This window comes from Magallana gigas, chromosome 8, assembly GCF_963853765.1.
Source record: "Magallana gigas chromosome 8, xbMagGiga1.1, whole genome shotgun sequence".
Taxonomy (NCBI): Eukaryota; Metazoa; Mollusca; class Bivalvia; order Ostreida; family Ostreidae; genus Magallana; species Magallana gigas.
The window spans coordinates 38,569,782-38,587,084 of record NC_088860.1 but is presented as its reverse complement, the minus strand read 5'-3'; the positions used below and the strand labels follow the sequence as shown (position 1 = coordinate 38,587,084).

Below are 17,303 nucleotides of genomic sequence, written 5' to 3'. Positions count from 1 at the left end.
CAAATTTTTAACTATGACATTTTTATCATTATACTTTCATGTTAAATACTAACGCGGGTTTTGTACTTTTTCTGCAGTGACACCACCTTCATTTCCCGCATGAGTCATCAAAACCTCTTGATATACATAGATACATATTTATTGTTTTGATTTTCTGGTGAGAATTATGATTGAATAAAATTTAATGTACATATAAAATGGCGATGTTTACTTAGGTCTCGTCATCACTTGAATTTTTTGGACAAACTATTTCTAACAACAGAGTAAATATAACTATTTCTAACAACAGAGTAAATATATGACTTGGCAGACATCTATGGTACTTTGTATTATATCAGTATAATCACTGGGAGTGAAATAATTGTAGAACTTTCTTTGTCTAGCGATGTACAGGCTTGGTATTGAATGTAAACGAGGCTCACTTTCATAATATTATTACCAAGCACGTTCTCCGTTAAACGTACTTCACGATTATAAATATCATTTCAGAATAACTAAAAAACACATCATATAGTCGCTTGCCACAAAAGTAGTAGATAGTTGTCTGTTAAAGTGTGTATATGATATATTGCTTTTCAGGTTAAAGGTGGAAAACTTATATTTTCTTTATAATTTAAAATTAAAGAAAGTATTCTTTTGAAATGTCAGTAAAAAAAAAACTTGATATAACTATATTTACATTTTCAATGTCTTTTCATTTGATAACGCTAAGTATCAATTTGTTCATATTCAGTCCAATAAATTCAAATGACGTTTGCTTATTAAAATATTTAAAAGTACAATTGCTGTGAATTAAATTAATATAAATAATAAGGAATCATTCTTTCGATATTGTGAGGTGTAATTTCGTTTCGAGCTTTATTGGGTTTGACCACGCCCGGACCAAAATAATCAACTCATGATATTCGAACAAAGAATGATTCGGATCCTTATTAAATAATCAATTTCTGATCAATTATACACTAAATATACCATTTTATCAGAGGAAAAAAACAGGCTTGTCTAAAGAAATAAACTTATAGTCATCCAGTTTTAGTTCCCTTCGAACATGTGGAAGTATTTTGGTTTTATAATATGTCATTATAATATTATATAAAAATATTAAAAATCCTAAAACTTTAAAGCTGCTTGGTCCGATTTTATATCAAATTTTATGCACGCTTTTAAACGATGGCTATGCTTAGTATATGTATAACAATAGACATTGCAGTAGTTTTACCCGTCAATTATGCCAAATTTCAATGAAGAAAAATACGTACAAAATTTGCTAACAAAACAAACGAGATTAAAAGGTACCCCGTTATTTCGCCACATGTTAAATTTCACCCCCGACAACGAGACGGGTATGGTTGTATTACGACTTTGACATCGCTTTAAATAAAGGTCGAAATGATCAGATATGGAACGCCTGGACTGTCTTATTATGGCAAAAATAAATTCGTTATCTGCTTACATCGTTATGTGGTGTGCTTTTATCATTACGTGATGTGCTTAAATCATTATACGGTGTGCTTATATTATTATGTGGTGTGTTTTTATCGTTATGTAGTGTGCTTCTATCATTATGTAGTGTGCTTATATCATTATGCGTTGTGCTTTAATCATTATGCAGTGTGCTTTTATTATTATGCAGTGTGCATATATTATTACGTGTTGTGCTTTTATCGTAATGTAGTGTATTTATATCATTATGTAGTGTGCTTATTCCTTTATGTGGTGTGCTATTGTCATATTTTGGTGTGACTATATCATCATGTGGTGTGCTTACATGTATGTCATTTTGTGGTGCACTTTCGTCATTGTGGGGTGTACATTTGGCATTATTTGCTGTGCTTTGATTATTACATATAGTGCATCTATTTTTGCGTATATGATGTACGTTTTGCATTATTTGAAAATAAAGATTAGTAGTCTTTGGAAATTAGACATGGAAACTATTCTAGAAAAACTCGGATTGGGCTCTTTAACAAGAAAGTTTCAAGAAGAAAAGGTAACACCTGATATTGTATCAAAACTCTCAAAAGTTGAAATGCAAATTTTAGGAGTTGCTGATAGATCAGCCATGATGAAATTGAGAGTGGCTTGTATTCACCATGGAAGCAATCTTTTGATACAAAGAAATTCTGGGTACTTGATACCAGAAGATGTGTTGGACTTTTTGCTGGAATCTAAGTTCAAAATCATTGAAATTTCTCAAATGTTAAATGTGTCAGAGAGCACAATATACAGAAGGATGAGACGATGCAATCTTTCTGTATCAAAATATAACGATATATTAGATCATGAGCTGGATCAAATAGTTTCTGAAATTGCTACAGAGTTCCCGAAATGTGGAGAAACAATGGTCAGAGAAATTCTTCGGCAAAAAGGTGTCCAGGTGAGAGAAATTCCTCTTTTTTCAATATTTAAATTTGCAAATATGCTTTTTGATATGAATCTAACACTGAAAAAAAAAGTTCACTATTTTATATTTACATTTTGCAAATGTTTCCTTACACGAACCAATGACATTTTAACATGATTTCGCTACCTTCAAAGCCCGAATGAATCAACAAAGAAAGCTTTTGTATTAAACAAAATCCACTTATATATATATTAATGTTTACATTTTCAACTGTCTTTGTCTGTGATAACATTACGAATCAATTTTGAACCCCAAAACCCAATAACTTCACAAAACATGAGTGACACATTAATGGGCGTGTCTTATAGCATAATCGAAAAACGGTATTGTAATACATAGCATGTGCTACATAAAAAATAGTGGTTTTAAAATAATGTTGTTTTAAAGTGTACAAATTGGAAATAATATAAATATAAGTAATACGGAATCATTCTTTGAATATTATGAGGTGATAATTTCGGTCGGAGCGTAGTCAAATCCATCATAAAGCCCTGGGCTTTATTGGATTTGACCACGCCCCGACCGAAATTATCACCTCATAATACTCAAAGAATGATTCCTTATTCCTTGAATAATTGTACGACATGATCTGGAACAGCTGTACATACCAATTCTTTTAATCTTCGAATTCTGTTTCATATCATGTTAAACAATTGGATGTTTTTAAAACAGGTAACAAGAGCAAGACTGCGAGAGAGCTTACATAGAACAAATGGGGATAACATAAAAAGCAGGATAAAAGGAAGATTACAAAGAAGAGTTTACAATGTCGAAGGTGTCAATCATCTTTGGCATATAGATACAAACCACAAATTGATCAGATGGAATTTCATAATCGTTGGTGGTATCGATGGCTTCAGTAGGTTTGTCACATTCCTTAACTGTACAGACAACAATAAGTCTGAAACAATTTTCAGTTGTTTCCAAAGTGCTATTCGAAGCTATGGCTTGCCTTTAAGAGTTCGCTCTGATAAAGGACTTGAGAACAAAGCTGTCGCTGAATATATGGTCAGAACTCGAGGACCAAACAGAGGAAGCATGATAACTGGAAAAAGTGTCCACAACCAAAGAATTGAGAGGGTGTGGAGGGATGTGTATGAAGGAGTTCTCTGCTACTACTATGAACTTTTTTACTATATGGAAGACGTACAACTGCTTGATATTTTGAATGACATACATATGTTTTGTTTACATTATGTGTATCTGAAAAAGATAGACGAAAAGCTTCAAATATGGAAAGAAGCATGGGCTAATCATAGATTACGCACTGTTAAGACCTCGCCATTGCATTTGTTTGCAGCCGGCATTATCAATAATCCAATTGATGTTTTAGATTTAGATTGGGAACAGTATGGTATTGAAGATAATACTGATGTTCAATATCTTCACAATGTTAATCCCAGGCCTGTGTTTGATCCGCCTTCATATGCAGTAACAAATGACACTCTACAAGAATTGCAACAACATTGTCCATTTAATTGGCATTCGGCTAACTATGGAATTGATATTTTCCAAAAGGCTGTGGAAATTGTCGACAGAAACAACAGCTTAACAATATGATATACAATGTAAATTCACTTGCCACTGTCTGCAAGACTAGTGTATCTTTTTTCCTAATCTGCTTGGCCCATTGACTAAGAATGACCAGATTTTTATCATGACAAAAAAGGGCTATTTAGTTACCATTCATGACTCTACTACAATGACTCTTCATGATGGTCAATAAAATTAGTAAGATGAACAAAGATTTGAGATTTGTTTTTATTATACTGCTTTTTGATAGAAAAAAATGTCATTCCTTCTTGGTTTGAAAAAATAAACATAGGTAATCAAACTTTACATAGCTCACCGAGATGAAGGGTCACCTTTATGAGATCGCCTTTATTATATCATACGAAAATGTATAATGTCATCATACAATATGATATTTTATTATGTGATACTCTTCTGTATCACGTATATTGTATCAGATGATTTTTATTGTTTGGTATCAAACGATAGAATTTAAAATACATTGCATTATATTATATACTTGTAAAATATCAAACAATCTGATACAATCATATAATAACAGATCATATTATACAATTTCATAATGATAAAATACAAAACTGAATCATATTATACCAAAAAGTTATGTTATATGATAAAATATTCATAATATGATTAAATACCATTGTGTGTGCACATATATATATATATATATATATATATATGTAGATAAATAAAGCCTTGGTACAGCAAAAAATACTTAAATAAATAAAACAGAATGCGACAGTCCAAATTAAATAAATTGTTTACTGTTAGCGCTAACAGTAAACAATTTATTTAATTTGGACTGTCGCATTCTGTTTTATTTATTTAAGTATATATATATATATATATATATATATATATATATATATATATATATATATATATATAAGAGAGAAATAAACAGCAATTTAAAATGTTCACCGGATACGAAGTTGGTTGGTCACGTGATCAAATCCTGTGAAGCCTGACATATTCTAATATGATATTTTAAGTCTATAAAGTATTTAAGTAGGTTAAGATGTACCATCCATGCAAGTTTGGTGAAGGTAGGACAAGTAATGACTTAGATATAGGAGCTGCACCAAAAACATTAAACAATGTAGTCAGGTGTGTAGCATAAGCTCCCCCCAACACCCCCCCCCCCCACACTTCGTTTTGGTGAGCTAAAAATCAGAAATGTACAGGAAACAATTTGACAAACATGTCATCAGTACAAAACTTTAAGATATTTAACTTTTTGCTGATATTCCTTTAACAAAATATACATTTACCACACAAACTTTCATTTAAGTCAATGTTTAGAAATCCTGATAAAGTTTCTATTCAAAACAAGAAGTTCATGAGCAAACTTATGAGACAGTTCATACAAATCTTAAAGTATATCTATTCAAAACAAGAATTCCAAGACTCAACTTTAACATGACACAGTCCAAGGACCAACTTAACATGACACAGTCCAATGACATACTTAACATGACACAGTCCAAGGACCAACTTAACATGACAAGAGTTCATACAAATATTAAAGTTTCTATTTGAAACAAAAAGTCAGCGGACCAACTTTATCATGACAGAGTTCAAAACAGATATTAAAGTATCTATTCAAAACAAGAAGTCCAAGGACAAACTTAACATTACACAGTCCAAGGACCAACTTAACATGACAAGAGTTCATACAAATAGTAAAGTTTCTATTTGAAACAAAAAGTCCGAGGACCAACTTTATCATGACAGAGTTCATACAAATATTTAAGTTTCTATTCAAAACAAGAAGTCTAAGAACCAATTTTAACATGACACAGTCCAAGGACAAACTTTAACATGACACAGTTCATACAAATATTAATGTTTTTATTAAAATTAAAACTGTAAAAATGGGCTTGGGGTGGGGTTCAAGAATCTGAGGAATCTCAACTTATCTATACCTTAGCGGCAGGGATCAAAATTGCAAAATTTTGGTAATTTTAAAGAGACCTGCATGCCTTTAATAATCAAGCTTTTATAATATTCAGTTTCATTTTTTATGTGGAAGGCTATAAAACAAGTAATCTTTGAAAATGAACAAGATATCCGTGAACCAATGCTCACTAGTAATACCCCCGATCTGATGTGTATATGCAAAAAAAGAAAAGTCAACATTTAACAGAAAGTTGACTTATGATAAAAAACTAATTCACTCCATATGGCATGCCTAAACAAACTTGAATGTCTTAATATTTCACGCATCTGCGATGAATACCGGAAGTTGCTGAGAAATCTTTGACAAAAATAAAATTTACCGGTGGGCTAAACGTATACACAAAGTCATCATTTAACAGGAAATTGATGTCCAATTGGTACAAAAATGAATTCCATCATATAACATGCCTTATCAAAGCCTGTGTTAAGGTTAAGCATCTGCAATGAAAAGTTGCTGTGTAATCTTTGAGGAAAATTTGTTTGAAAATTTTGGCTTAAAATAAAAAATGTTGTCATTTAACAGGAAGTTGATGTAAGATTGGTACAAAACTAGATCCCAACATATGGCATGCCTAAACAAATAGTGCGTTAAAATTTCAAGCCCCTGCAATGAATAGTTGCTGAGAAAAATGCAACCGAAATTTCTGTTATAGACAGACTGAAGGACAAACAGACAGACAGACACACAAGGGTAAAACAGTATACCCCCTCTCCTACAGAGAGTGTGTATAAAAAGTTGCCATGGACAGGCGGACAACATTGCGTGGTCTGAAAAGCTCACTTAATCATTGTAAACCAAAGTACGAATTGCAAAACGCAAAGTCAAAAAAGTTGAACAGTGCATCTTCTGTTGGCTCCTCATTTACAGGTATGGTTAATTGCATTTTGTTGATGCATGTATTTCCTGTTGGCAGGAATGATTGTCTTTCGACAAATTCCATTGTTGGCTGAATCTGGTAACCAAGTGGTGGTTCCTCTTCTGATCCAGTGCAAAACCGAAGAATTTTTGCAAGAGTAACATCCCCACGTCTACCACCTAAAAAACAAGAACATGGGTTTTGTTATTTACAAAATTCTAATAAAATGAAATTTATTTCCTACTGGAAAGCAGTTAAATAACTGTAAATAACTGCACCATACAACAATAACTAGTATGATAAAGATAACACCATACAGTGCTAATGACTACAGACGCAAGACAACTTTAGATGAGAAAAGCTGCTTTAAGGCTACAGCTCAGTAGAGCAAAACAAAGTAGATATTATTGAAATAGTGAACATCTCAAATGGTCCCACTCAAATACATAATGTAATAGAGAAAAGGATGATAAGACTTGAAGAGAATTTTGATTTTTTTCTATAAATCCCTATGTAAAATACAAACCCCCATTGTGGCCCCACCCTACCCCTGGGGGTCACAATTTGAACAAACTTGAATCTACACTTGGGTACATGATGATGCTTCCATACAAGTTTCAGCTTTTTTGCATATAATTCTGCCATGACCTTAACCTTAGACCTAGAAACATGGTTTAAGGTAATTGCACATCCTCTACCCAAAGGCTTTCTGTGGATGAAGTATAAGTAAGATTTGGCCAAGGGGAGAGATGATATGCTCCCAACAAGAGATCTCTGATGGATGGAAGGGCGAAGTGATCACTGTAGGGTGCCTACAGACCTGGGACCTAATAACTTACCTTAAAGGCAGTTGAAGTTCAACATTAAAGAGATCACAAGCTTGTCTTTTAAAAAGATTGGTAAGCTAGTGCTGTAGCCATAATAAAACACAAAAGAAGACTTCTAAACCATTGGTTTAATTTTTTGAATCGATTAAATATTAGTAGGAATGCACTGTAGTTGTGTTTTGGGTGGGGTGGTGAATTTAGAGTGGGTTTGACATCGGCAATGGGATAACTCATTAACTGTGCTTTAATCATTCTGTATTTACTGAAAATACTTCCAATTTTCTGATAAAAAAAAATACGGGATCAGTAGAACCACTGGTACTGTTTTGGAGCAATCGTATATTCTCAGGCCTTTCAGACAAGCTCGGAAAAAATATCCGATGTTGTTTTCCAAGATTGAAGGTTGTTAAAAAAAGCTGTTTTTTTTTTTAAATTGTTTAATGTATTATAAGACCTAAGATACTGTTACTTTTTGGCATTTACATCAAAATACAAAATTTCAGAACATATGTAGATGATAAAAACGAAATTGACATGGTACAGTTTATCTACAGTAGTATTCCCACAATGCCCTACCTTGAAGTCGAGCATGCGTATTCCAGTAAAAGTTGCTAGCGCTCGAGAGCGACATGTATATATATGTTATATTCATGGTTTTACTAATACATGTATATTAACTGCAAACAGTTGCTTGTTTTTAACATTCTGACTGTATAGCGAACTACGTAGAAACGCTTAATAGGCGGTAACTCCAAAAAAGTTTCAACATAATGTTTTGACTGACCCTTGTCCAATCGGATCGTAGAAGGCGGAGTTGAGAGAGAGAGAAGGAGAGAGAGAGAGAGAGAATGTGTTTAATGGGTAAATAAGAAAAGTTAGAAGTTCTGGAGTTAACACCTATTAAACGCTTCCATGTAGTTCACTGTAAATGAGTGCAAACACCGGTAGTAAATCAAACAAGGGCAAATATTTCCCCCTATACAATATACATGTACCAGTAATACATGTACTCCTACGGTACATCAAATATCTTGTATTTGTACTTACTTGCAGCCTCTCTCAAATATTTCACATATTTTGCATAAATTTTGCTTTCTTTTTGTCTTCTATTACTTCCTTCTGGAGAAAACTGTGGTTTAATTGTGCTTGTAAGCAGCTTTAATGTAATTTTCTGTCGATCCCGAGGTGTAAAAAGATGGATAAATGTTGGAAGATGACAAGCCAGCTGTTAAAAACAAGTGGAAGTGTAATGACAAACTGACCATTCAAAATAGCAAATACTTCTTAATGCTGAACACTGCTCATGAACAGGCACTTTCACACAGGTATATAAACTCTTCAATTTTGTTATAGCCGATTGCAAACCTGAAACTTGTGGCCGACGTGTAGTATTCATTTCATGGTCTTTGGGTTTTATGCAATTTCTTCTCATTTTATATGCGTATTCTGTTTGCAATAATGCATTGACCTGTTTATTTGATGCTGGTATTCTCTTGGCTTTAAAAAAGTGTGTAAAATTTCACCACGACCGATTAACACAGCACAGGTGAGACTTCTACAGTGAAATTTCTAAAAACTGTTAAGAGGTGTGCAGCTCATATAGGGGTTGTAGGGAAGCGGTGATGATGGAAAAATATGGCAAACAGTGCCTTTTTACGAGCGGTGTTCAGCTTTAAGTTTTACAAGCGGTGTTCAGCTTTAAGAATCCTCGCTACCCGTGGCTTCTACTTTTTATGACAGGACACCACAAAATGCGAATTTGACCCTTTGTGAAACTGTGTTATATAATTGCCAATTTTGTTATCCATCTCTATAGCACAATGGTTGCAGCTGCAAACTACTGCATGTTTTGTGTTTGAATACTGTAGGAAAATTTTTCCATGAATTTATTGAAATTTAGTGATAAATTTTTAAAGTTGGTTTTTCTCCCAAAATTAAAATGGCTTTCTGTCATTTTTGAGTCAAACACATGCTAGAAATCTATATTTTTAAGTAATTTAGGAGTTCAGTCAATCTGTGCAGAACTTTTCCCAAGGGTGTGGAGGACCCTTAAAAAACACTAGTTACTAATACATGTATATATAATTTTAACTTTTATGAGATCTTGAGCTGTGGCCATTTTCGAGTGAAAAATATTGTCCTTTAGAAGAAGAGCTCTTTAAAAAGATGTAAAAAAGTACCAGGTATTAAACAGTATTCACATTTTAATTTAAACAAGATATCTGTGAGCCAATGCTCACTAGTGATACCCCGCTCTGATGTGAATATGCAAAATAAGCAAAGTCAACATTTTACAGAAAGTTGGCATAGATCTGCGATAAATAGTTGCTGAGATAAATGCGACAGAAAGTTTTGTTATGGACGGACAGACAGAAGGACAGACAGACACACAAGGGTAAAACAGTATACCCCCTTCTCCTATGGAGCGGGGGTATAAATATATGGAATTTTATTTTCTTTCTAAGTTTATAGGCAAAAAGATAATGTGTGTGTGTGTGTGTGTGTGTGGACCAGGAGACATTTGGCTATATTTTGGAATAAAGGTCCATAAAATCATATGTTGATGAAATCCTAACAAACAATAAATTATTATCATCTTTCACTAAAATTAATACATCTAGTATCGTTTCCTCATTAAGCACAGCTCTTTCGTTATTCATTTATAACTGCCAAAATTACAGTTAGGCCTAACAAAAAAAAATAGTTTGTTTCCTCTTTCATGCTGAAAAAAAGTAGGGTCGGTCAGTCGGAATTTTTTTTTATTTTTTCAATTTTTTTTTTCCTTTAATATTAGAGTATCCATAAATGCCGGTTAGATACACTGACACTGCTGAATGGTATAAAATGAGAAATACTTTTAATATCATTTTTGACTATTAAGCTGGTCTTAAGAAAACACAAAAATGATATTTGCCGACGATGAGAGCATTATTAAAATCTACAACACATATGGAAACATACAGCCATTTTGAAACAAAATGTTTGAGTTACACTGATTTGAGAAGAGTAACTGCTTCAAGCGTTTTTGTGACCAAAATTTTGAGTAATTTTTTTCCAAATCGGATAAAAACGAAAATAAACGATTTTCCATCAAAAATCCTTCAAAAAAGTTTTGAGTCCAGGGGTAAAAGCTAGGGTCGGTCGGGAAAGCGGAAACAAACAATTTTTTTTCTTAGGCCTTACTGGTAAACACAATGAGATTATATCATTAGGGACGAGTGGTTTTGATTGTCAATCAATGTTACCTCATATAAACATAATGCATCCAGTCCTCTTCGTAAATCATGCACAAATGCCCTTGGTGAAGAATTGTTAAACACCTCCTCAACTAAACTGGCTGATAGCACTCTTGGCAAAGGTCCACTTTGGAGCATACTTAAAGCTTGAAAAAATGCAAACATACATCTTTTCACATTTCCAATCGACTGTCAAGCTGATTACAAGTTCAAAACAATTCACTATTGTTAAATATATATAAAAAAATATATATATACATGTATACTTCATATGATATAGGGAAAAAATTTGCCCCTGTTTAGTACTTTTGCCTCTTTCGCCCATGTAAAAAGTAAAATTAAGACTGCATGGGCAATTCAAATGTCTCAACTTTATTTTATATACATGTATCTCCTTCAAATAACAATGTTAACTGTTCTTAGGTGAATTCAAAACGGGCGAAACTGAATGCAAGTATATGTAAAGAAGGACAAAAATAAACATGGGGCAAAAATAATTCAGTATATGCTTTTTCTATGCACAAATTCAGAAATTTTTGTCTGCTATCATACATACCCCTCACTTTAGTCAACACATGTAATCTCTTACCCAATATCTTTCCAACTATTTCATAATTGTCTGAGTATTCCCGAACAGGATCAAAGTAATGTTCTTGTATCTGCCTCAATACCAATGTAAAAAATTCTCTGCGAGGCCCACCAAGGTCAACAGCATTCTGTAAACAAGATATATATGCATGTGTTTTTTTTTATACATCTATGCTTAATTGTACACTACTGTAAAACTGGTAAAACGGTACGAATGTACCTAAATTCTAGAATAATGTTAATTTTACATATCATATGAAGGATTTCTATTTTCTATGAAGTATATTAATATTTTACAGTTGGGACCATAAGTTTTGTAAGCTATAAGTACATCTATTTGTAAAATTGCATCTAGACATTTATTAAAATCATGCACAGTGTAAAGGGGATTTGAAAACATTCAAATAAGCATAGGTAACATTATTGTGAAATATTAAATAGAGATAGAAGAGTCATTAAAATCCCCAGTAACAAAATAATAATTATCTTACTTCTTCATAAAATTGGACTTCCAATGTATTTCTGAGATCAACAATCTCTTTTATTTCAACAAATGCTGTCTCTAACAGGTTCTCTCTGTCCACCAAAATAAAATTGGTCGCTCCTTCTATTGTTCCACTTTCAGATTCTAGTTCCAGTTTTCTGCCTTTAATAATTTTATCTTGCGCAATTTTCAAAATTTCAATAGGATCCTCAATCTTTTTTTCTGAGCAAAATTTAATTATATTTGAAATAGTTTCATATTTCCATGAATCCGAATTTCCTGTTGATCCCACCAAGTCTGCATTAGGTTCCTGTATGTATGATTCTGTCCTAGCTTCCGTTCTCGACGTTTCCGCTGAGTTTTCTGCTGTTGATGCAATTGAACTGGATGGAATAACTGGTGGCTCTAAAACTGGTACTGTCTCATTGGATCTAGGTACTGGGATTGCAGAATTAGTTAATTGATCAGTATTATTTGTAGCTGTAAGGGCAGCATTATAAATGTCAAATTCAGGATCAGGGAGATCATCTGAATAATATTGAGATTCATGGGGCGAGGAGCACTCTATCACAATATTCATAATCTGATCTGAACAGAGTTCCTTTTCTCGCACACAAGTGTAAACATGGTCTCTGAGTTCATCTATTGGTATTATTTGTTCACAGTGACAACATTTTTCTGTAATGGTAGCAGAAGCTTCTGTTAACAAAGAATTGTCGGCCTCAAGAGACAATGCACGTTGTATGGGTCTGATGTAAAGTTTACTTTGACATCCCACAAAGGACTTCATAACTTCTGGGGTTCTTCTACAAGAAATAACTTCTAGGTTTCTACAATTACTTATACATCTCATTATTTCAAACCCACCACAGTCACTCAGCTTACTGAACCCATCCTCACCAATCAATTTCTGCTGAAATAGCTCCTCTGTATCATCTGCATTAAATTGGATCTTTTTGGAGCCAAGTCCCGCTTTAACTAGTGCAAGTTTTTCCTCTCTTGTTGGGACTTTCATCGCATCTGTTTCACTCAGACAAATAAATTCACAGGTCCATGTTCTTCTTTTCTTCTGCTTTTTAATTCTTCCTGATGTAGATGTACCCCTCACTGGTCTGAATAAAGCTCGTATTTCATGCTGGTTATGCTGATTGTTCTGAGATGGAAGTGATACTGTAAAAAGTGAAACATTGTTGTACAAAACAATTGAGATACTTTTTATTACATGTGTATATTAACCACATGTAGGGATTGGAACCCCAACCCCCCGCCGTCCTATTGATGATGAAGTGACCTTAACCCCATGCAGATCAGATGCATGAGTGGTAACATGTTGAATTTTTCACATAAATGACATACATGTATCTCAATGATCAATTTAAAATCGCTTTGTATACAGAACAATCAATATGTACCGGTAATGCTTATATTTATTGTTTAAAACTTTAAATCACACGTACTATAATAGTTTTATTAAGATTAAACACAGTTGAAACAATATATTTAAACCTATGTTTGTAAAAACTACAAGAGCAAAACCCTTTATTTTTAACCAAAAGTAAAATATACCCACTCTTCTAAATTTGTGAAATTTTAAGAAAATCTATCATCTGGTTCTTTTTATGGGCCATCTCAAAATACAGGTAAATTGAATAGGTCTGTATTAAAATAAAATTATCTAAATTGTACATACTACTGTGACATGCAGTCTGCCATAGTTGTGTAAATGAAATTAAACTTCTTTGTTGTTGTTTAGTGTCAATTATCGCGAATTTAAATGATTTTTAATCCAATGCCATTTATACTTTCAATTTGATAGAAAGGTTGATTTCCGGTGTGATCGTTTTTTGCCAAGTCATTCTTCAGTTTGGTTAAAAGAATATATTAATTTCAAGTCTGTGAGTATTGTAAAAACCAGGTACGTAGCATCGGGAGGGGGGGTGCCACTTTGGTTTTTCTGAAATTTACATACAAAAAAATGAATTAATATAGAGTTGCCCCGGGCCCCCCCCCCCCTTTTTATGGGACCATGTAAAAAATTGAATTGAAAATAAGGAAATAAACAGTGAAATTAAAGTTAAGGTATACTTTGCTTGTCAAGATTTTTTGGATGAGTCTGCCCCCCCCCCCCTTTCCAAAACAATGCTATATGCCTGTAAAACAGCTTAATTTTAATTAAATAGTTATTGAAATAAACCAGGGCACAGTCATGTATGAATTTTTTCTTCCTCATCGTGTGCAAGTCAACCTCCCATCCGAAAAACCCAAGCTGTAGCAGGGCAAGACCCATATTACAAAAGTTATGTCCATCTTTGGGGGTGGGGTGGGGCATGGGTTTCTAAATGTAGACTTGTAATTTAGAGGAATAAAATAGATTTAAAGAAATTTCAAAGGACGCCAAAATATTTGGTAGCACAAAGAAGGGAAATAATCGGAAAGATTGCCCCCCCCCCCTTTGACCTTTTCGTTTGTCCAGCAAAGGGAAACAACTCAATCCACTTTCTATGGAATCAAGTTAAGTCGTACCCAACCCGACTCGCACCCAAACCAACTCGTACCCAAATATTTGAGTACGACTTCACTAGTCAACTCGTACCCACGGGAAAAATATATTTATACTAGGAAAATAAAATACAATAGTTTTCATTCATATGTTATGTTTTTTATTTATGTTTTATTTAACTTTAAATTAACTTTGCCTGTTGCCTAATCCATTTGATTACTCAAAAAATATGTTTTAATTATAAAACAATATCTAATATAGCGATTTACTTACCGTTTTCTTGCAGGAAACACGCCTCTTTCGAACCATGTTGATCTACCAAAAGTGATGAAAATGTGAATTATGAGCAGCATGTTTATTTTGAGCTGACAAACTCATTGGTTGATCGGTTGAACGGAATCACATAAAGCAATTAATTTTAATTTTAATTGATGATAGTTAACCTGCTCATAACCATTCATGATCCGTCCGCATTCAAGTACAGAACTCTAGTATACCAGATTTTTATAACAAATTCTTTTAAATTTGTTGTACAATTCGCATATTAATGTTATCGATAATATACAAAACATAACAACATACGAATAAAAGCCATTCATTTTATTTTCCTAGTATAAATATATTTTTCCCCGTGGGTACGAGTTGACTAGTGAAGTCGTACTCAAATATTTGGGTACTAGTTGGTTTGGGTGCGAGTCGGGTTGGGTACGACTTGACTGTAATTCCTTTCTATTTCTCAAAACATTTTCTACAATAAAATGTGTGAAAACCCGCAAGGTTTTTGGTCAAGCAATTGGTAAACATTAATCTATAGGTTAATATGTATGCTTCAAACTTCATTAATTAATTATAACTTTAAATCAAATTAATTCGTCTTCTAGACACGAGCACGAGAGCATACTTACTGCGTCTAAGCTCTTCCCTAAAACGAATCCTATCGCCGATCGTGGCGATTCCAAGCCTCGATGATAAGATCCACATCGCTTAAACTTTTGCAAATATCAACGTTGTTTACATTTGCCTCCGCAAAGTTATTTGCTAAATTTGGGAGATCAATGTTTTTTAAAATTAGTTTAATGTCGTCCATTTTTCCAAATGACCCGGATAGTGTGACGTCATCACATCATCATAACGAAGTTTGCACACCACATAATGATGTTTGTACATAACAAAAGGATGTTTGTACATGACGTAATGAATAAAAAAGTACATCGCGTAAAGAAAAAAGCATATCGCATAATGATCTTTAAAAGTACATTCGGTAAAGACGGAACCACATCACATACTTAGAAAAGCACATGCCATAATGATATATGCACATGCCATAATGAAAACTGCACATCACATAAGGATGAATGCACATCACATACTGTCAAATTCACATCACATAATGCCAAATGCACATCACATAATACCAAATGCACACGCCATAATAATGAATGCACATCACATAATAGAAGGAGTACACCACATAATGATAAAAGCACACCACATAATGATACAAGGACATCACATAACGATTAAAGCACGCTACATAATAATATAAGCACATAACAAATTTATTTTTGCCATGATAAGACAGTCCAGGCGTTCCATAATCAGACAAATTACAAATAAACATGTGTACGTTTTTTTCGCTAATATTTCCAAAGTCTGCTTTCTTTTACAATTGATGCATAGCATGCGGGTTGAATAACCCCAATCATTCGGGGGACGAAACCAAGCGGTTTCCTTTTCTAAACATTCCCGTGATGCATTTCGGTTTGTTTTTTCGTTTGCCCAAAGAGAAATTATTTTTATTTACTTTGAATATTTCTAACTTTGAAAGGAGACTGATTCTGTTGGTGTTAATAGGAGAAAGTCCATAACTTTCTAAGATAAATGATTTGTATGGAAAAAAATTTGATACTGTAATTACAAAAAAATCGGACCAAGCAGCTTTAAATTATTCAAACCGTACCATTTGCACAATTGATATTTTAGCATCCAAACCGGAATAATTTATTTATCCAAACCGTACTACTTCTTTAGCAGGTGCATGAAGTTATTGCAATTTTTATACATATTAATGTATTAAAAAGACATCGGTTTGGTTTTATTTGGTTAATGCAATGTTTTAAATTAATTTTGGCTGCTTCAGATTTTTAGTATGTGTTATATTATCTACGTAATCTAGAAATAGTTCTTGGTTTTAGCGTTAAAATGACACGTTAACGATTGATTTTTCTACAAATAAGTCGTTTTTATAAACGATGAACGAAAATAACGCACACTCTTTTCAACTGCAAAACCTTCAGAAAAATATGAATGACTATTACGATATTTTAATTAATATTTACCCCGTTGTCGATAGAAAAAAGGACACAACACTCATTGTTTTTGCAATGGATACGCCATTTTCACGTTATCCAAACATGTCACTACCGGCGCGGATACACGACAGTGAGCACGGAGAATTTGTACAATTATCACAGACAAAACCTTACGATCTAAACGTCTGGAAGAATTAAAAATATTTCTGCAACGTCAGAGATACCCGAAAAATTTAATCAACGCTGGAGTAAAAAGAGCGACACAAATTCCATTACATGTTCTACGTAATCCTCGCCGGTCTTCTAATAATCGCAACAACGACGGGAAACTTGCTTTTGTTGTGACCCACAATCCAAGGAACAGAAATATTCTAACAGACGCAAAACGACTTTACCCTATATTAGAACAGTCAAAAAATATGAAGAAATTATTACAATCCGAGGACATAATCAGTAGCCAACGACAAGCACCAAATCTTAAACACATATTGACCAAGGCCCGATTTACAATGCAGGAGGAAATTCCATCTGTGAAAAAATGCGGCGACCCGAGATGTGGTACATGTGCCTACATAGAAGAAGGAAATACAATTCTACTAA

At 33.4% G+C, this 17,303-nt stretch overlaps 2 protein-coding genes across 3 annotated transcripts; one reads left to right on the top strand and one right to left on the bottom strand.

Moving 5' to 3' along the window:
* The first annotated feature begins 1,395 nt into the window (after positions 1-1,395).
* Positions 1,396-4,279, top strand: LOC136270536 (uncharacterized). The gene is made up of 2 exons (XM_066068354.1): positions 1,396-2,377; positions 3,077-4,279. Exons 1-2 carry the CDS (start codon positions 1,712-1,714, stop codon positions 3,962-3,964), a joined length of 1,554 nt encoding a protein of 517 aa, XP_065924426.1. The 5' UTR covers positions 1,396-1,711; the 3' UTR covers positions 3,965-4,279.
* A 1,196-nt stretch (positions 4,280-5,475) lies between these two features.
* Positions 5,476-15,974, bottom strand: LOC117683538 (uncharacterized). 2 transcript variants are annotated; one of them, XM_066068350.1, is made up of 6 exons: positions 15,297-15,974; positions 11,899-13,061; positions 11,409-11,535; positions 10,829-10,965; positions 8,631-8,808; positions 5,476-6,935 (listed from the first exon to the last, which is right to left on the bottom strand). In XM_066068350.1, exons 1-6 carry the CDS (start codon positions 15,370-15,372, stop codon positions 6,685-6,687), a joined length of 1,932 nt encoding a protein of 643 aa, XP_065924422.1. In that variant the 5' UTR covers positions 15,373-15,974; the 3' UTR covers positions 5,476-6,684. The 2 variants fall into 2 exon arrangements, with proteins under 2 accessions (XP_065924422.1, XP_065924423.1); XM_066068351.1 differs by lacking the exon at positions 15,297-15,974 and adding an exon at positions 13,582-13,844 and having other exon boundaries at positions 5,477-6,935.
* Positions 15,975-17,303: the final 1,329 nt, after the last annotated feature.